The sequence below is a fragment of the Nyctereutes procyonoides genome, unplaced genomic scaffold (genome assembly GCF_905146905.1).
Source record: "Nyctereutes procyonoides isolate TBG_1078 unplaced genomic scaffold, NYPRO_anot_genome, whole genome shotgun sequence".
In the NCBI taxonomy this organism is placed as follows: Eukaryota; Metazoa; Chordata; class Mammalia; order Carnivora; family Canidae; genus Nyctereutes; species Nyctereutes procyonoides.
In genome coordinates this window covers 39,149,073-39,171,315 of record NW_026575140.1, presented here as the reverse complement: position 1 = coordinate 39,171,315, position 22,243 = coordinate 39,149,073, and the positions used below count along the sequence as shown (strand labels likewise).

Genomic DNA, 22,243 nt, shown 5'->3' with positions numbered 1-22,243 from the left:
ATGTCCCTGAAGACCTCCCCCAGCAAAATCCTTCTGCTCCCAGTTTAATCTGCTCTGTATTTGCCTTGCCCTCTATTTAGCTGTGCTTACCTACTTATTTTTCCTCCATGACTTGCATTCTATTCTGTGGATTACTTCTGGCCAAATTGTTGCTGTGCCACCAAATACTCGCATTATGTCTGTGCCTGTTATCATTCAGGAAATTTTGCTATGTTGTTATCTGAACCCTCTCTGACTTTCAGTTTAGTAAATCAGACTGAGATTCCACCTCATTAATCAGAAACACAACCCTGTGTCCCTCGTCCCCACAGCCCCAGTAGTTGTGGAATGGAATACCAGTGGAATTAAGGGAAGTTCTGGGAGACTCAAATATCACAGAAATGCAATAATTTGTCTTTATTAATAGAAGGTCAAATACCATGTACCTCCGACAGTTGCATCAATATTTTTCCAGTCCCGAGGCCTTGACTTGTAGCACTGGCCTCTAAGACATACACAAAAAACTTATGTCTAAATCCTGACATTGTTAAATCACTTTTAGATACCTTTTTGAAAACAAAAAGATTTAAGACATAAAGCGTTCAACCTGGTGCCTGGCTTTCTCTGGTTGGTGGACCTCCCAGAACTCCACTCCATGGAATACCAGCCATTTAGGAATGCTTGCGAGTCCTTGCTACTCTGCCAAACCTACAATCCATCTCTCAGAAGACTGTCTGGTAAAGATGCTAGTGACTAAATCTAGCTCTTACTGCTTTCCCTCAACACAAATATAGTAGGCAGAACTTAAATGTTCACCATGTGCCTCAATAAATTCCCATATCACCACCACCACCACCATCATCATCATCAAGTAGGTTTACTATCTCCATGGCACAGATGAAGAAATTTCTGTTCAGCATGGTCACTTTCCTAAAATCACATATGTAAAAAAGCTGAAACCAAGATTCCAAGTCCAATTCAGAGTCCAGTGTTTTGTTTTATTTTGTTTTTTTCTACCACGTGTAAACCAACGTCCATAGCAGCCAAGGATATTTCTGGGAAGTGTAAAGACATGAAAGAGGTTCCTCCTTTCCTGATTCTGTTACCTGCCCTCCCTCTGTAATCCTTGTATCTTTGGACTCCTTCTTCACCCTCCAATTAGAGGAGCCTGAGAGAGAAGGCTGGAGGAAGGGGGTTTTGTACTCCTAAAGCTCTCAGATCCTGAAATCTATCAGCACCAAAAAACAAGCAAAACAAAACAAAACAAAATCTAATGACAACAACAAACCATCACCAAGCTACAGATACACCCAAAACCTCAAAATCTCTCAAGAACCTTAACAAAAACATTCACTAAGGTTAGAGCTTGGTCCCCCATATAAATGTCACATAAATCAGAGGTACACAGAGATGAGATATCCAAAAGTAGGACTCATTTAAAGAAAAGCCATAAATATAATCAGAAAGAGCTAAGTACTGGCAAGTAGCAACCCTCATGCACCGTGGGAAGGGATGGAAAGTGGTAGAGCCATAACAGAAAACAGTATGGAGGTTCCTCAAAAAATCAAAAGTAAAACTGCCATGTGATCTAAAAATCCCACTTCTGGGTATAGATCCAAAGGAAATGAAAGTAAGATTTCTAAGAGATATCTGTATTCTCATCTTCATTGTAGCATATTCATAATAGCCAAGATATGGAGGAAAAAAATCTCAGTGTCCATCAGTGGCTGGCTGGCTGGATAAAGATGTTGTGGTAAATATACACAATGGAGTATTACACAGCCATGAGAAAGAAGGAAATTTTGCCATTTGCTAAACATAGTTGGACCTTAAGGGCATTATAGTAAGTGAAATAAGTCAGACAGAGAAAGACAAATAGCATATGATGTCACTCATAAGGGGAATGTGGAAAAGCCAAATGCATAGAAACAGTAAAATGGTAGTTGCCAGAAGCTGTGGGGTTGGGGCAATGGGGAAATGTTGGTCAAAATGTACAAACTTCCAGCTGCAAGTTGTGAGGACCTAACATACAGCATAGTGATTAGAGTCAACAGTTCTGTATTACATGCATGAAAGTTGCTAAGAGAGTAAATCTTAAATGTTCACAACACAAAAAGAAATCATCATTATGGGATGTGATGGAGGTGTTAGCTAATGCTAACATGGTAATCCTTTCGTAATACATAAGGGTAGCAAATCAACACAATGCACGCCATAAACATACAATGTAATATGTCAATTATATCTCAATAAACCTGGAAAAAATGTTTTTATTTTTTACCCTCAAATATAAAGGACAAAGAAAAAAAAAGAGTAAAATTCCAGAGGAAATCATTTTAGTCTTAGGAAGTGGTTCTCAAACTTTAGCACCCATCAGAAACTCCTGGAGGATCTGTTAAAACACAGATTACTGGGTTCCCCTTTCTGAGTTTCTACTCCAGCAGGTGGGTGTGAGACTGGAAAATATCTATTTCTAATCTATTTCCAGGAGATGTTCATGTTGGTCTGTGCACCCCACTTTGAAGAACCATGGTTTAAATGAACAATCACCTAACAAATGAACTCTTTTGAAAAATAGGTCTCATTAGACTCCCTTAATAATCAGTTAAAAAAAAAGTTACTGAGCTAATTAGTACTAATTAGCATAGCAGTAAAAAGCCTGGATTCTATGACCAACTGCCTGGGTTCAAATCAATCCCAGATCTATCACTCACTAACTGTGTGACTTTGGACAGGTTTCTTGGCCGCTTTGAGCCTCAGCTTCCTTAGCTACAAAGTCTACATGATAATTCCAATACCCAAAACACGGCGATATTGAAGGACAGACAGGGCTAGCGTATCCCACATACTCACAATGTGCCAGCACATATTAGGTACTCTGAAATTAGTTTAGACTACCAATACTATTATTAATATACTTTTTTCTACATCCATAACTATTACTCCGTACAGATCCCAGCGTCAAGGCTTAAGGATGGAGCTGTGGACCAAACATACAAGGTCCTGCACTCACAAAGTTGCAGTCTGGCAAGGAAGGCAACTTAAGCAGTTATTTACCAATTGTTATCTGCTTAAACCAGAGGTTAAAAGCAGGGAAGCAAAGAGAAAAGGCTAGAAAGTCATTTCAAATTGAAGCTCCATCAGGTGTCAAGTACATTTCTTAAAGTGGAGCATAAACCAATGGAAAAACATGATTCTGTGTAATCACACCAAACAGCTTTTCTGGAACTGAGTATTATGACTTCTGAAACATAACAGTGACAAGAGAAACTCTTTCCAATCAATACCCCCAAATTTCTCAGCTCCTAACATGTGTCACACTCTGCACCAGGGGCTGCAAAGGTGAATAAACTCTTGTTTCTTTCTCCAGAGCTTCCTAGACTAGTAGAAGGAAAACATGCTGAGAAACAGTGACTGTGCAGTTGACCCGAGACCAACATGAGTGTGAACTGCAGAGGTCCACTTACATGTGGATTTTTTTCAGTAAATACCACACAATACTATAAATATATTTTCTCTTCCTTGTGACTTTCTTAATAACATCTTCTTTTCTCTAGCTTACTTTATTGTAGAATGCAGTGTATAATACACATAACATACAAAATATGTGTGAATCAACTCTTAATGTTATAGGTAAGGCTTCTGGTCAACAATTGACAGTTGTTTAGGAATAAAAACTTATATGTGGATTTTCAAACACGTGGGGGTCAGTGCCAGTAACCCCCCATGCTGGTTAAGGGTCAAGTATATAAAAGAGGAGAAGTCCTGGGGAGTCTGACAGGCTTCACAAATAACATGACATTGAAGATGGGCCCTAGGGGATGAGCAACAGCAACAGTTCACCAAGTAGAAAAGAGGGCATGGGGCAGCGGGGGTGGCTCAGCGGTTTAGCACCACCTTCAGCCCAGGGCCTGATCCTGGAGACCTGGGATCGAGTCCCACATCAGGCTCCCTGCATGGAGCCTGCTTCTCCCTCTGCCTCTCTCTGTGTGTCTCTCATGAATAAATAAAATATTTAAAAAAAAAAGAAAAAGAAAAGAGGGCATGGAGGATAGTCTCAAGAGAAGGAACAGTATATGCAAAGGCAAGAGGACAGGAAGAGGCCCAGAGACTTGGAGGATGTTGGATGGGGCTGGAATGCAGGTGTGTGCTGAAGAGCAGCAGAAGATGAAGGTGGCTCATGTATCAGTTCTGTGAAAATATCACCAGTTTTCCATATAATAAGATTTATTTGAAGACATTTGGACGACGGTCAAAGATGCCAAGGAAATAAATGCCTAAAGTGATATAATCTGTAGGATTTTTAATGGAAGTCTAGAGTTATCCTTGCACTATACCCTTCAGAAGATCAATGTTTTAATGGCGGACACTGGTATTAAGTTCCATCTATTGAGTCACGTAGAACAGTGTGGCAGGGGCAGCTAACATTTACTGAGTCCTTACAGGCTGTCCTAGAAGTTCTATACACATGAACTCTTTCTGTCCCTATAACAAGCCTATGAGGTACAAAGGAGGAAAATACAGTGCAGAAAAGGTAAGTAAATGGCTCAAGGTCACAGCATCAGTTCCCAGGCTCTCATATTATACCAGAATCCAAACTCAGCCTCCTACCCCATAGTTCACATTTTTTCCTCCATGAAGGACTCCTTCCTCTCACAACACTTCCCAGGGCAAATCCAGGTTTGGAAGCTTTTATTTGTGGGGACTCTCTGAGAAAAGGAATACTAAATTATTCATTTAAAATCAGGTGTAAAAAAAATAAAATAAAATCAGGTGTAATGATGAATATACACAACAAGAAAAAAATGGAAACAGCTTGAGCTTTGCGGATTGAGGTCCTATTTTTTCTGAGATCAGAAATGCCTAGGTAGAAATACTTCTTTTAGCAAACTCTCCTCACTTGAAATATTTTACAACTCCCAACAACTGCCAGCACTCAGAAGGGTTCACGCAAGTGAGAGTCAAGCTTAAGCTTCACTGCATTCACTTTATGGGAGGCCCATCTCTGCTAATGCCCAAGTCTCTTAAACTTTTCCAACCTACTACAACAAATGCCAGATCTTGGGAACCCAAAGGAGGCAGTTCACCCCTAGGACAAAAAAGAAAGTAGAGCCAACTTCAGTGTGAGAGGAACTAGAGTCTTCATCCTTTCTTCCCTGCCAGTAAGATGGGCTACAACATGGGGAATGGCTTGGGAGCCACAGAAATCTAGCTTCAGATTTTCTCTGCTTCCTAGTAGCCGTGTCATCTTGAATGCATGGCTTGACCTGAGTCTTATTTTCCTCATCTGTAAAAATGGTAGAATGTAAGTATCAGATTGCATAATACTTCCAGGAATGTCAGCTCCCTTCCCTTTGGATATGCCTTTCCTGTGCTTTCTTCTACTTCATTTTCCTTACCTCACCCCAAGTCTGAGGGTGAGTAGGCTGATCCCCTCTCTATATCCCCAGCACATCCTGTGGAAACCTCCATCAAAGCACATCATGCCCTTGTCAATTCAGCAAGTGCTCTGAAGACGCAAAGATGAAAACATATATGCTACTGTCTTCAAGAAGCTCATGACTGGTGGATAACCACAGTCATGGAGTCTTTCTCCACCATGAGTGAGATGCTTCCAAGGGCTGGAGCCATGTTTCAGACATGTGGTGGATTGGACCTAACAGAAAATACTGAGTTCACCTCCCACCTCTCAGCCAGTGCCCACGTCAGCCTCACCCCAGCCTACTTGCCTGACTCCACTTGGCCCTTCTCCCGACAAGCCCCAGCAATGCTGGCCTGTACGTCCTTTGCATGGCTGGATCAATGAAGTTTGGTTTCCAGGGCACTAGGCCCATTGTTGGCACTCACCTCCAGAACAAAGAAGAATGCTGGCCCTTCCAAGCCCAAACAAAGGCAGACTTCTCCCCCATGGATCTCTGTCCCTTTATGAGCAACAGTATGCAGACCCCTGGTCCTCCACCGAACTACATTTAAAATAGCTTTTGTGAAAGACAGACACAGTGGCCACTTTTGTGTATGTGTGCCAGCAGCAATGAATTGATTGTAAGATGAACAATGCGCACTTCTTCCCACTTCTGCCAGAATAGATGACATTGTGTCGTGGGCTGGGGGCGGAACTAAAGAAACCAAGCCTTCAGGTTTATTACATGAAATTCTGATAAAAAGCACTTCGAAGCCTCTTTCCCATCATCAAAAAACCACACTGGGCAAGATCAGAGCTTAACAGCCAACAAAAAAAAAAAAAAAAAAAAAAAAAAAACACATTCAATCCCTGAGATCATTTTCCTGAAATAGAAAACTACATATGTTTCTCAAATTTCACATCAAGCCACTGCAGAGGCCAGACTGCAGGGCTGAATTGGGCCAAAGTGAGTGAGTGAGAGAGAGAGAGAGAGAGAGAGAGAGAGAGGAGAGGAGGGGGGGATGGGGTGGGAAAAGGAGTAAACAGAAGAAAATGAGCCCATTCTTCCACAGCACCACATTTCTCTAGCACAATCTAAACTTACAAACAGCCCCCCTGTCACAGAACTTGTAGTTAGGGTTGCTTATCGGGCAGCCTTTACTTTGTCAAATTAAGACACATTGCTTTGGATTAGCAAGACTCCTTAAATTCAAAATGACTTCATGGTTGGCTCAGAGTTCAGTGTCTCTGGGGCCAGCCGCCAGGAACATATCCACTGTGGAGCCTCCCTCCCCTCTCCATACTGACCTGCCTGACTTTTCCATGGAGACAGCAGAGCAAAATCCCAAGCAGACAGGCTGTCAGTGTTAATTAAAAGTCCAAACACCTCTTTAGAAACTATCTCCAGCTCAATATTTATACAGAATAAGACTCCTAACAGGCAGGGCTAGAGAGAGGAGCGGGAGGTTGAGGCGGAAATAGGTTTGAATGGCATTTGGAACCCATTAATTTTTAAAAGACAGGCTGCCACCCTATATAGACCCAGAGAAGTTCAAAAATGTAACGAAACCAGGAAGATGAATGAGCCGAAGATTGTTTAGAAAGCCGGGGGAGAGCGCTCAGCTTTTGAAAAGAATAATATCTGGGAAATAATGAGAGCTGACACTTTTTATTGGTGAATGCAGTTTTTGGCACATTTTAACGACATAGGTTGACAATTTTTTGTATTTAACAAAAGGAAAAGCAATCTTCTAAATGGCTTGGGAACAAAGGACTCCCTGACTGCAATTTCTTAATAACATTTAAGAATTCTCTTCAAAGGCCCTTGACAATAATTTAGAGAGGGGAAGGAAGGAAAATGAAGAAAACAAGAAAAACAAAATAAGGTATATATAAAAAAAGAAACCAAACAGAAGTGAAGAAGAGAAAAAAGAAAAGAAAAAGATATAGGATTTTGACATCAAATTCCAGCCCAAAGGGTTGAATTATAATGGTAGAGTTTAACGATAACTTTCTACAAAGGAATGAGTTTTAAGAAAGAATCCAAAGTGACTGAGAACTTTAGTCCTAGGGGGGCTAAATGGATCACCTAATCCAACCACCAAGTTTTACAGACAAAGAAACCAAGTGCCAGGAGGCCCAAGGTGACCTGGCTGCGCCAGACACCAGTCTTCCAAGTTCCACACCACGCCACCTTGTGCATCTCATGACGTAGGTCTCAAACACAGGCAAGCCTTCACAGTAGCATGGGCCCCAGGACTGACTATTATACCTTTCATCAGTGACTAAAACTAGGTCCACAGAATCACAAAGTACAACACATTCAAAAGGCCTAATGACAAAGTTCACAATAGAGCTGTCCAACAGAGGTGGCCCCTCTGGATACGAAGCAAATGCCAGCTACCACAAGGACCACAATGCCCTGTCTGTCTGAGGGATGCCTCAGGGTCAGAGAAGGGACCCTTAAGCAATGCGTGATATAGAGGTGTCCCTTCAAAATCTAATCGCTACTCTATCCACGGGTTTCAACACCAGAGTGAGACCCCTCTGAGATTCAGACACGTCACCTGGAAAATGAGATCTCTATTTAACGTTTTCAGTTTCAAAGCATTTCCAGCAGAATGATAAATGCAGAATTGTATTCAGAGATTGTTCTACTTTACCATACTGAAAGGGCAAATGGGATTATATTCTAAAAGTGATGCAAGATCTTAGAGCGAAGTATTAGGTAAAGGAAACGCTATATTGCTGCTTGGTTGGAAAATCACAGTCATACCGGCTATCATCTTTCGGGCACAGAAAATTCATGTCTAGATGTATGCAGCAGAGGGCTGAAAAAAGTGCATAACAAAACCACCTGGGGTCACACATTTTTACCTCCTTTGTTCCAAAGGACAAAGATGAAGATTCTTAACCTTTTCTGTCCAGATTGACTTTACAAATGCAAAGTGAAGGAAGAAACTCATCCCTCCACAGAGTCTCAACATAGCAGATAAAGAGAGACAATCAGTGATCCCACAGTCAAGCATCAGTGTAGGGAAGCAGTAGGACTCCCCATTGCGAACAGTCTGTGCCCTGACTCTGGTGCTTCTGTTAGGCATGGATGAGAAGCCCTTCCGTGTCCCCCTGATGGACCTAGAACAGTCCATCCTCTTCTACCTACCAGGACTTTCAGCCTTTTGACAACTACCCATTTCTTCTTGCCCAGAATAGCTCTGAGACCTTTGCTGAAGTCTCACCCTCCAGGACTCACTGAACCCCCTGATCACATCACAGCCAAGACAAAACCCCCAAATGGGGCAGACAGGCTATCAAACAGGTTATCTGGTTGCTAAAAGGCCCATCCTCCCTACCCCACGCACAAGCTGTTTAAAAAGAATTTAGATCCACCTTAAAATTGTAAAATAAAAATAACAAGAACTGAAGAAAAAGAGAAATGGAAGTAGCACTTCTTACACACTGCTGTGAGGCAAGAACCAGACAGAGGTTTAACTCACGGTGCTTCTTTTTCTCCATAAAGCAAATCGATGTACTTTTTGTCCTCCTTCAACACTAAGTGGGAATTGGGATTGAGAAGGATTAAATGACTTGCCCCAATACACCCAGCTGATAAATGGCAAAGCTTTGGGCTAAGAAGTATCTGGCTCCAGCCTTCACATACATTTGAAGAGTTTAAACAAATGTGTACGTACCTACTGCTAGATTAGAGACTAGGTACTTCTTGGATGCTCTATTAATATATATGCAAAGAATAAATGAATGACTGAATGACAGAAACTGTGAACTACGTTGCTTCCAACCATATACCACCTCCCCCATAACTTCTGCCATCCTCACCCTCCTCCTGATGACTATCATAAATGGATTACACATCGGTATCTGGGACATATAGGTCAATGCAGTTTACTGAGAAATGACAATTCTGCAATTATTTTTTTACCTGCCCAAACTAATTCTCCTTTTTTGCTCTAGTAGAAAGAGAAACTCAATTTCATTCAGGTAGCAATGCATCCAACTAAAAGTCTATTTTATTTAGCTGGGCTCCATTCAAATGAGGCGTAACAATAAACCTGAGGGCTGGCCAAGGATATACAAACTGAAGTATTCTGTAGATCTTCTATGAATGTTTGCTTAAAAAAGGCTGAACATGGGTACAGCAGAACATCCTTTTTGAGCACCCCTGTCTTCCTTCTCCCTGCTACAAAGAATACAGACTGGACAACGGAGACTCCAGCAGCTGACCTGGACCATAGGGTCATCTCGAGGATGGAAGTCAGGGTGAACGATGGTGAAGAAAAAATAAAAGAGCTAGTGCCCTTGATGACTTCACGGGGCTGACACAGCCAAGACTCTACACGTCTCCATTTATTTACAGATGAGAATGAACCCTTAAGTGTTTAATCAACTGTTTTTTTTTTAATTCTCTATTATGTCTTAGTGAAGAAGAAAAGATCATATTTCTTCTACAGAGAGTGAAAGCACTCCTCTTTCTCAAAAATAAGGGAAAATGAAAGCTAATATTTGCAGGCTATTTCTCAGCACTATGAGATATACTAAAAAATAAGCTGATATAAGAAGATGACTGAATTGTTCTTCCTAGATCCTAGAAAAACTGTTTCATACCATTGTTCTGGAAATCATTCTTCAATACGACCATGAAACAATGCAAGTCAAAGAGCCTTAGCATTCATCATGTCAAGAACAACTTTGATTTTTCCCCCCAGAAATCTTTAATTTTATGACACTCCTAAAGAATCCTTATTCAGTTTCAACTAAGGTCTGACCAAAAAAAATGTTACGTCTAGGATAATCTAAATTCAATCAATTTCACTTTCATTCAGATTTCTAACATTAAAAAATCAAGCCTTCAGTCACAAAGAGACGTACTTCATAGTTACAAGGATGGCTATAATAAGAAATACAAAAGGAAATAAAGTATTGGTGAAGAGGTAGAAAAATCAGCATCCTCACACAATACTGGTGGGAATGGAAAATGATGTAGCTGCTACGGAGAAATCTGGCAATTCCTCAAAAAGCTAAACACAGATTAACCGTATGACCCAGCCATTTCACTCCTAGGTATATGCCCACGACAAAATGAAAGCAGACTCAAACAGATACTCATACATCAATGTTCATTGCATTAGTCACAACAGCCAAAAGGAAGAAGCAATCTTCCTTCCAATATTCCAAAAGGATGGACCCAATCATCCATCATGGGTCCACCAACAGATGAACGGAAAAGCAAAATGCAGTATATGTACTCAATGCAGTATCCTTCAGCCACAAATACGAAATTCTGGCACAGGTTACACCATGGCTGTATGTGGAAAACGTAATGCCAAGGAAATGAGCCAGGCACACAAAAAAACAAATATTTTATGATCCTACTTCTATGAGGTATGTAGAATAGTCAAAGTCATAGAGACAGAAAGAAGATTCGTGATTACCAGGGGTAAGGGAAGGGAGGAATGGGGAGCTATTGCGTAAAGGATATAGAGTTTTTGCTTTGGGGAGAGGAGTAAATTTTGAAAATGAACAGTGATAATGGTTGTCCAACACCATGAGTTTAATTATTGCCACAAACCATAATCTTAACAATGGTTAAAATGGTAAGTTTTATGCCGTATATGTATTTTACAATTCATAAAAATTAATATCTATCAAAAGCATTGAACTGTATAGTTTAAATGGCTGACTTACATAAGATGTGAGTTATATGGGCAGCCCTGGTGGCTTAGTGGTTTATTGCCACCTTCAGCCCAGGGCATGATCCTGGAGACCCAGGATCGAGTCCCACGTCGGACTCCCTGCATGGGGCCTGCTTCTCCCTCTGCCTGTGTCTCTGACTGTCTGTGTCTCTCATGAATAAATAAATAAAATCTTAAAAAAAAAGATGTCAATTATATCCCAACACTTTTTTTTTAATTTTTTTATTTATTTATGATAGTCACAGAGAGAGAGAGGCAGAGACACAGGCAGAGGGAGAAGCAGGCTCCATGCACCGGGAGCCCGACGTGGGATTCGATCCTGGGTCTCCAGGATCACACCCTGGGCCAAGGAAGGCAAGCGCCAAACCGCTGCGCCACCCAGGGATCCCTTTTTTTTTTAAGTCAAGTCTTATCTTTGATATGCAACTGCAAAAGGCAATGAGGAAGTCAAGTACTGAGTAAAGGATGTGGACTATGGACATGTCACCAAAGGCAGATACTATAGTGGAAGCTTCTCCCTTCTTCCTGCCATGCTGCTGCCTCAGCCCTCAGGGAGTATGAAACTGCCCCCCCCCCAATCTGCTTTCTCCACTCAGAAGCACCAGAGGAGGCACAGCTGACTTTGCACCCTATCTCCCCACTTCCTTAATTTTCTCCAAGCGGGTAAGGGCTCGTCTGATGGCAGAGATTGGACTATATTAAGCCATGTTTTAAGGGTGACTGTGTTAAGGACAGGTGACCAGCCATTCCTACAACCACATCAAACACACTCCTTCTCTTTCCATGCCCAAGTGCAACCAGCATGCTTTGGCTTCAGGTAAGTATACCTGGGCAGGGTCTACATTCATACTACTGACTCAGCTACTTGACTAGAGAGCTGGTTGACATATCCAGTCTTCCTTCCCCCATACATGCACACATACATACTGGTTTAGTTTCACTTCTGAGCTGCACTATCCATCTAATATACCAGAAGCTTTACACATTAGAGGTCAAAGTGTCATTTTCTGAAATAACGAGGTAGGCTTTTGTTCTTCATTTAGCTAATATGCTTTTTAGGTAGCCTCTATCGTCAGAATCCTGGGGAAAATCAAGAGTGAGTGACACTTGGAACCCTTAACAACAAGGATACCTGTTAGGAATTCAAATAATGAAGATCAATGTTAATTGTCCTAAGTGTAATAATGGCACTGTGTTTACACAGGAGTGTATCAGTAGTACTCCTAGGTGATCGCATTGCAGAATTTAGGAGGAAGTAGATGATGTCTGCAAATGGTTTACAGTATGGTTCGTTTACAATGGTTCAGTAAAAGAAATACCTTCAAGACAGAGCACTTAAGATACAAATGGAAGAAAATGTTGAAGAAGGTAGGTAAAGATATGGTGTTCAATATGCCATTCTCTCAACTTTGCTGTAGGTTTAAAATTTTTTCAATAATAATACCTGAATACCAAAAGTTCAATGCTTTTGATAGATTACATAGAGTTCTCACCAATATTTAAGAACACACCAAAATCCAATATAAATATTAGTATAATGGACATAAGAACTGACATTGATATAAATTAATAAAACCAGTGGTTGCTAAATATATGAAAAATTAATTGTATTTAATAGTCAAAAAATACAAATTAACATAAGACACCATTTTGGAGGCACCTAGGTGGCCAGTTGTGAAACATCTGCCTTCAGCTTGGATCATGATCCCAGGGTCCTGAGATCAAGTTCCGCATCAGGCTCCCTGCTCAGTGGGGAGTCTACTTCTCCCTCTTTCTTGACCCCTCCCCCTACTCATGCTCTCTCTCTCTAATACATAAAATCTTTTTAAAAAAATTAAATAAATCAAAATAAGACAACTTTAATCCTCAAAACTTGGCAAAATTGACACAGACATTATACTGACATAGGGTAAAATACAGATATCTAAAACATGTTTTCAGATAATATTTACTGATAAGGAAAACTGAGTAATATATGAAGTAAAAAATAAATTATACAAGTGGATTTACAATTTTTTAGAACAATAAAAGCACAGTAGAATAAAAGTCTAAATATGATACTATTTTTGAGATCTTGTCAATTCTATTTTGAAAATGACTACAGATCTGGATCAATAACCAGACCAGAATCTTCTCCTGACAGATTAGCAAATAACCATGGAAAAAATAACAGTATAATAATATCCCCTATAAACTCAAAACATAGAGAACCACACAAATCAGGAAAATAATTGCTATTTTAAATTATCAGTTTCTTCAAACTATAAAATTAACCTCTTCAAAGCAGAAGACAGAATACTGACAACTTACACAGAATTGTACATTGTTGTGGAGAGGAAAGGGAAGGGAAATAAACATATCACATACAGAAATCTAAGGGGAAGATCAACCTGAGATTTTAGAAATCAGCCATCTTTTCTCATATGCCATTTCAGAAAAGTCTCAGAAATTCTAACACATAACTTCTTTTTTTTATTTAAAGCCAATTTAATTAACATATATTGTATTATTAGTTTCAGAGGTAGAATTTAGTGATTCATTAGTTGCATACAACACCCAGTGCTCATTCTATCAAGTGCCTAACATGTAACCTTTAAGCAAACTTACCAGTGTGTCTCTTATTCTTAGCCTGGCCATCAATATCTTTTAGTCCAAAGAAATAAAAATAAGTGAATTGAAAATAGACAAATCTTCCATACAGAAAAATTAAAAATAATGCATATAGATACCCCACCCTCAAGGAGGTGAAGCATAACTTCCTACTCCTTAAATGTGGGCTGTGCATGGTGATTTCCTTCCAAAAAGTATGATATACAAGAAAAGGAGTAACTTAAGAGTGGAAAAATCTAACAAACAATACCTTAGCCAGGTAATCAAGGTCAACATCAACAGTAATGTCATACTGATAAGCATGTACCCTGGATATGATATGATGAGAATGGTACTGTGGCCCATCAAAAACATAATACCCAAATCTCATCATGAGAAAAACATCAGACAAATTCCATTAGAGGGACATTCTATAACATACAGGATTATTCCTCTTCAAAACTGTCACGGTCATCAAAAACAAAGTTGAGAAACAGTCACACCCAAGAAAAGCCTAAGGAGATATGACCAAACCATATATATGTATGGTATCCTGGATAGGATCCTGGCCATTAGATAAAAACTACTGATGTATAAATAATGTATTGAATTTAGTTAATTATAATGTATCAATATTGGTCCATCAATTTTGACAGAGGTACCATACTAATGTAAAATATTGATAATATGGGAAATTGGGTGTCAAATATTTACGAATTCTCCTGTACTGTCCTCACAACTTTTCTATAAATCTAAAACTGTTTTAAAAAAAAGTGTACTTGAAATTATAGTTAAATGTAATAGGTCATACTTTTAAATAATTTCTAAAATATTGCCAACCTCTGATAGCTAGGAAAAGAAGTTTCTCTCAGCCTCCAGTGTTAGAAACAATTCTACTTCTCCTGATCAGCAGTTAGGTTTTTATCTGTTTACTCAGTTAATCTTGATAATGTTCTATTATTTACTTTGGCCACTAGGAAACTTAGAAACAAATCTATTAGTAATTATGAAGAATCTTAGAGCTTTTACGAAGTCTGTAGCTTCATTTTAGTTGTTCTTATAATATTTTCCCTCCTGTGTGATTTTTTTTTACATATTTTATCACCTTTTATCTTATTCTTTTACCAGTCATCTCAGATCTCTTTAGAGGGAGGATTTATACATGTGAATATGTTTTTGTCTGATGATACAAAGTTACAGTGTTCAAATTTCTGACTTCCCATCTGTCATGTAACCAAAATTCTGGGTAGTGACCCATCCAAGGGTTGGACTGGGGCAAATTACTAAAGTGTCCAGCTTTAGTTTCTGAGCTGCAAAATGATGATACCACCACCTGCTTTAACCAGTGGTCATGAGGACTAGTGGGGTTCACATTTGCTAATATGCCTAGCACAGATAAAGAGAAGCCACCTGAAAATCATAATGATCACATTATTATTAATAACAAAAATAGCAATCATTATTTTCATTCATATAATGAAAAGAATTAAGCTGAATTACAAGTCAATCATGGGCTAGGCGGTGATTTTCTCAGTGACCCAGATAAACAACGGTAGCTACCATATTTAGGGGAACAAGGACAACAACCAAAGGTGGGAGGACAAAGCCAGATAGGGGAAGAAGAGAATGAGGAGGACTTCTTACACAATGTCACTGCCAGAAACAAGTCTGAAAGCTTTAAGACAAGGTGAAATCTGATCACTTATTAGCCTTAACACCACTAGAATAATAAAAAGTAAAAGAGAGAGAGAGAGAAAATAAAAAACACCCTCTAGTCTTTCTGGCACTCATTTCCCCAAAACGTCCCAAAACAATCACAGTAAGAGCCAAACAAACACCAAATCTGAACCTCCCGTTGGCCCAGATGATGCCAAGGTCATGTTTCACTCCCCAAAGTTTCCTGGTATTGGCACATTCAAACTCGGATCCTCATCACCCTTATTCTAGGAAAGGGGACAGACAATGGGGATTTTTCGTTAAAAGAACCAAGCACTGCTGCAATGCTGTGTGCTATACATTTTGTCCGCAGTACCTCTAACCTTCTCGATGACCTTAAGAGGATACATCCAGGTGAGGACCTGAGGCTCAGTGAGGGAACTAGTTCACTAGTTTTTGCAGACAGTGCACCATGAGACACTGAACCCAGGTCAGTCTGACTACAAGGATTTCCCTCTTTCCACCCTGCCAACAACTTCAGGCAAAGACTCCTTGCCAAAATCGAGAGAGAAAGGAAACTAAATAAAATAGCTAATTCCTTCAAAACATTTCTCAGCAGTGCATTGAAGTTCTTCTGTTACCATGGTCAGCCTACACAATAACGCCACAGATTGGGTGCTGTCACTGTCCCAATTCTCCAATCAAGAAAGTTCAGAGGGCTTACTTGTTTTGTCCTAATCGTGCAGGTTGAAATAGAGAAGGGAGAAGGAATTGAGAGACTAAGGAACCAACAGGAGAGAAAGACGGTGCAAGAGGCAGGGGTACGGGGAGAGGTTAATCACTTCATTAGAGAAATTTGGTGCCTGGTGCCCCAGGATCCACAGGCTCTGTTCTAGGAGACAGGCTGGAGAAGAGGCTTCAGAAGGTGCTCATGAGTACAGGGCAAGGGGCAGGGGAAGGGGGGATTGCAAATTTGTACTAATGAAAATAGAATGAGTCATGAGTGTCACCGCCAATAAGAAAAAAAATTAAAAAGGCAGGGAACACTGGACAGCCAATAAATCACTTCTAACATTAAACTTTCTGTTTTCTGAGGGTTTCAGATTGTGGTGGGTGGGGATGGAAGCCCCCGAGCACATTCTGATGAGCCAAAAAGAAGCTCTCATTTTTAAATTTACCGAGTTCATTAAAAGTTTTAAAATACTTCCAATCCCTCACAGGTGTGAAGTACCTTAGAGTCATATATCATTTTCCTGTATATTCTGTTAACGAATGTTCCCCAAAATTACCTGATCATATATAACCACCTCGGGTACTTGTTTAATGTATAAATTCCCAGGTACCCCATGGAGAATCTGATTCAATAGGCTTAAAACTGGAAGCCCTGGGGATTTGTGCTTTGAATAAATGATTCAGCTGATTCCTATAATCAGGCTAGTTTGGAAAAGGTGCTTTAATAGGACTGTCCCAACAAGCTTTCACGGTAGGTATCATGATCCCTATTTTAAAGACAGGTTAAAGGAGGAAAGGACATGCCCAAGGTCACACAACTCACATCTGGCAGAATGGAGAACTACAAATCACACTGTGACTCCACAGTAGGTATGCATGCCACCACAATTAAATCTGAGCCAGAGCTAGCTTTAAAAGTTCACTTTTGCAGTCTTAATATGGCCTCAGACACCAGGAAATGGGAGTGTAGACTATCCAGTGCCATCAGAAAGAACCAGGGGCAAAGTCAACACCCTGGGTTGAATAACACTCAAGGAAAAAGAAAAAGGAAAGCAAGGTCCTCCTCTATCTGCAGTTCTATTTTTGAGCCCTAGAATTTTGGGGGCCAATGGGGTATTGCCAACAGCCGCACTATCAGCACTGCTTTGACTAATAGGTCCATTTGGCTAAAATGATGGAAATGCTGCTTTCACTACTACACAAAGGGAGCAAAAAAAAGTCCTTCCAGAAATAACTTCAGGTAATTAATGTCACACCAAAAGAGGAATGCTCAATATGAGATCTTCACCCCCCACACAGACATCCCCATTGGTGATAGTAGTAAAACAGTGACTAATTGTACCTTCTGAGGGTAAAGTTCAGACCATTCCCCCAGGGCTTGCTCCCCTAGACAAGGGTAAGTACCTGGGGTATGCTGAGGCCATCATTATACACATGTGGATCCCCACTATCCTGAGACATGTGGCTAATGTTCACTGGTGGTACAGGGAGATAATTCACATGAAGAATGGCGTGCTTGTGAAACATGTCCTCTACTATCTCTTTTCTGGAAGCCCCTAATACTGAACTCTTATCAACTCTTATCAAGAAAAGGTCCAAATCATACAAAATGAGATAGACAGGAAGAGCACAGGGAAAATGATACTCCTACTCCAAGCCTCCTTTGACTTCAAATAAAAAGGAAAATGGGGAGGATTTAGCCCTCCCTGAAGGAGTAGACTTTAAGATCAACACCTGCCTCCCTAAATATATGTACTTACACAGGTTTATCTGTCCTCTGGGAAATGATCCTCTTTCTCACAGGTTTGTTCAATACAGATTATCTAAATCATTTTCATGATGAGAAAAACCTTCCCCCTGTCCTGCTGCCTCCCCTTGTGTGTCCCCTGAAACCTGAGGTCAGGATGACAACAGACTTGCAGGCTTTGAGATTTCATATTCAACTTGACTCTATTATACACACACACATACACAGCCACACCATTAATCATAGCAGCTGCTGCTTCACACCAAGTATTCTTTAAGTTGTCTCTGCCACATAGCACATACTTATTTATAACATTCATAATTTATTGAAAAATACTATGACTCCAGCATACAGACCCCCACACTCTGCAATGATTCGGGTACATTAATGTAAAAACCAACACACTCATCCAGTTAAAATCAGCTTCCTTGAAAAACATATCTCTGCCTTCATTTTAAGCCCCCCCCCAAAAAATTTTTTTTTCTTTTATTCACCACGTAAAAAGTGCTTTTGGAAAAACAGTCACATTTCATGATGGACTGTTCATGTCTCCTTCAAATGTGTCCAATTTTAATGAATGGTCTTCACCTTGGATACCAACATTCCAGGCCTCATAGGAACAATGGTGTTTGGGCATGTGCAGTGGAGGTGGAAGATGGATTCAAGATGTTTCAAGTATGCAAAATCGCATGCAGATGTACAAACAGTACATCCAGTCAAAGCGAGTTAAGAAAGCAATATATATATACAGACACCCGAGAATGGATGAGCGCAAATAAAATCCAACTTGTAATTAACATACCGTGCTGTGACACCTGTTGCCTTCCACGATAAGAAGTCTGGGAGATCAAAGAAATGTCCCGCCTTATCCCAGCAAGTCTCTCTCAAGTTCTGCCAAATTAAATATATATTAGAATCAATTATGGGCTTTTTTTTTCCCTACCCCTCCCCTCTTTCAATAGCGTTTCAAATTTTTCAAAACAAAAGCATAGCCAACAATGTCCAATAAAACATCTGTTCAGGGGCTGGAGGCCGGGGAGCAGGATGGTATAAAAGCAGTACCTATATAGGAAAGAAACACTGGCATTTATTGATCCTTCCAAAAACGACCATCATTTCCCTTTTATCCCCTTGGCCAACGTGGAGGGGGAAGAAGCACGCTCCAAGAGGGTATGCAATCCATCTTCCCAGTGAGGGGTCACAGGATACACTTCAAGACACAGTTAAAATTTCAAAGCTGAACAGTTAGTTATAAGCTGGGAAGAAAACTGCACTAAGAAACTATCACATGTCACACAACGTGCCTGTCATGTAAAATTCTCCCCACATCAACAGTTTCCAAAGGCAGTAGAATAGTTGGTTCCTGCCTTCAAACAACTTCCTGTCTAAGCCAAAGAGAATGGCACATAACCAAGATAATCAAAATACTTAAACATTTGTTTCTTCCAGTCTCTTCCACATTCCCAATGTGGTCAGATTATTTTCTTGCCACTGGGCGGCTTCTTTCCTCTACCACCCTCTTGCCTCCCAGCATCCATGTCACCCACACCCTTTGGCTAACCCTACCCACCCTTCCTTGGAGAAGCCTTCCAGGATCTCCTACTCAGGGTAGGTCTGAGTCTCATATGACCCACTCCACCCCACGATTATTTGTGTACTGTCTTTCTTTACTATGAGAACCTAAACTACAATGTCAGAGACCTTGTCAGTTTTATGAACTATGATATTACCCCCACAACTCTCTCCTTTCCTCCCCTACATAGGGCTGGCCAGTTAGCCACAGGGTAGAAACTACTTGACTTCCAGTCCCCTTATGCCCTTAACTGGACCAGGGATGGGCATGTGACCTCCCTGAGCCAATCAGATTCCTTCTTTCAGGAAGTTAGACTTAGGATCCAAATGGAGTTATTTAACTTCTGCCTGTGGATGGAACTGGAGTGGTGATAAACTTGGAAACTGTAAAGTGGACATGTTCTGCCAAGTACCTAGAGAAGCAGAACTTCAGAAAGAGAAGAGTAAAGCAGACAGAAGCAGTAGCAAATAAGGTTTTTCCTACCATCCAGGCAACTCTCCAAGTCCTGGTTTCAATTATTCCCTTCCCAAGAGGCCACAATAAAAGGAATGTATCACAAGCACAAGAGTATCTTGGAGAACCTTAAGGGCCACAGTGAAGAAGTGCCACAAGAGATCTATTCCAGTATCCATGAGAGGGTGACACACAGCAGACAATAAATATTTGTTGGACGACTAGACAGATTGCTCACTTTTACCTTCCAATCCCTTTCATGTGAGGAATGCTTCAGAGTTTAGAAATGGATTCCACCAGTGTTATCTCCTTAGAATGAGGGGAAAGTTCTGAGTGTTCTTACATCTACTTTATAGACATATGACTGGCCTTTCTCTACATTTCCCCTCAAATTCCCTGAGATCTTCCTACGCCCCCCTTTTCTCTCACTACTCTATGAACTATTAAAAGTAATCTCAAAAGGGTTCAGATGTAAATGACAGTGGGAAGCCCATTTTCTATTCTTCCTGTTGCTGTTGATTTAATTCCTAAGCACTGGGGTGAGAGTTTACATCTAGAGAGGGCAAAGCTTGTCTTCGAACATGTTAATGGCAAAAGCAAAACTTACAGCTAAAAGTGCCTAACACAGCTATGAACTAGCGGCATCTTCAGACCCTAACAGGTCACAATCAGGAAAGTGGTAGCCTTTGAAACTGTGTGAGTCAGCCTACTATACTCTGCCTTCGGGGCAGTACCCGAAATCACTTTCCCTGGACTCTGTGGTTTCAGTGATGAGTTTCCAGGGAGGAGGAGAAAAGGCAGCCTCCTTCTACGGGTTCCAGAAGTCCAAAGCCAGTCACCAGAAATCAACCACTAAACCACAGCAGCAACAACCAGTGCTTTAAGCCAAAGCTGAACAATGTTCCTCAACTCCCGAAAACAACTGCTTCTGTTAGATCTTGTATACGGTCATTAAAAGATTTCACATAATGAGAGCTTTCAGCCTGGAGCCACGCAGACAGCCACTGCGGACAATGGGACTGGAGCAAATGTCTCAAAGAGAACTTCAAGATTCTTGCCAAAAAGAGACGTGCTGAGGTAGGAAGGCGTGAGGCAGCCCGGGAACGTCATTTCTTCTTGAGACGGAGCCAGCTTCATCTACCAAAGCCACAGACCCCAGTCCAACTCCGTCTATAGGATGAGAAACTAGAAGCATCTGATTAGAAGGACGAGGTATCCTTAAGAACACACATGGTCTTGGAGGAAGAGAGAGCAGCAGTAGGCCCTACTTTCTCTACAAAAGCAGTCTGGAGATGAGCCAGCAAAGAGAAGGGGGCAGAGTTTGCAGAGATGAGAGGGGATGTCTCCTAAAGCCTGATCTCTTACTTTGAGATGCTGACAGACTATCTGTAAGGATCCCATGCTGTTCTTATGTTGGGCTACATGATTCACAAGTGCTTTGTCATCAGGTGCCAGATGGGCCAAGAGCATGTAGCCCCATGGATGGATTTTTAATCCAGTTCTGTGGGAAAATCTCTCCTTCCCTCCCACTCCACAGCCAGCACACAGTCCCAGCTGAGGGCCTCAATCTTACTGAATTAATTCTATTTTTGTAACCATTGGGCCTGCATCAAGACACGGGGAGTGCCCTCCTCTAATTCCTCCGCGGCTCACAAGGGAGCCCCCACATGCCTCATGTCATGGGATTCTCAGGGTGGTTCAGAGGTGTGTGGGCGAAAATACAGCAGCTTTATACCAGGAATGTTGAAACAGTTCCATACAAGGCTTAGGCCAAAGTTACATAGGACTTCTAGCCCTAAAGTGAGTGTTCCTTTCTTCTGCTATGCCATAGTCACCGTCCTGAGGCTCCCAGACCCACCAGAAATGGAGGATTTAGCCTTTGGGGAACAAAATGATGGAAGCTGTTGCCATTCTTTACAGAAGAATAAAAAAAAAAAAAGCCCTTCTAAACACACTTCTGTAGACAATTATAAATCTTCAGAGATTTCACTTCCAATCCTGAGCAGCTCACGTAACTTCTGTGGACCTAATAACACCTTCCATGCACAGATGGTATATGGGTTGGAGAAAGCACAGAGCAGGCCCTCAACACACGCCAACTTTAGCTCTATCTCAACATGTGACAGCTGAAACTAGTCCACACTAGAAGATCTCTGTGTTTAATGAGTTAAGCCTATCTTCCAGTTACCAAGCAACTAACAAAAACTAGTCTTTCCAAGAAAAAAAAAAAAAAGAAATCAGTCATGATTTGGGGTATATGACTTGGCACTAAAGGCTTCTGCATTCCAATAACGATCCTTTGAGCTAAGCGATCTCCCAGGCTTGAAAGCAACCAAAGAGAACCACTTTTTACTTTTTTTTTTTAATCATCTATTACTTCATAAAACCACAGCATTTTTTGG

The 22,243-nt window shown here is 40.8% G+C and overlaps 1 protein-coding gene across 8 annotated transcripts in view; it reads right to left on the bottom strand.

Moving 5' to 3' along the window:
* The window catches only part of FGGY (FGGY carbohydrate kinase domain containing), a 416,661-nt gene that overhangs the window by 320,912 nt on the left and 73,506 nt on the right, over positions 1–22,243 (bottom strand). For all 8 annotated transcript variants that reach the window (XM_055306622.1, XM_055306628.1, XM_055306623.1 and 5 more), the window contains one exon: positions 18,618–18,706. In XM_055306622.1, the coding sequence (XP_055162597.1) occupies positions 18,618–18,706 (89 nt within the window). The remainder of the gene's footprint in view (positions 1–18,617; positions 18,707–22,243) is intronic.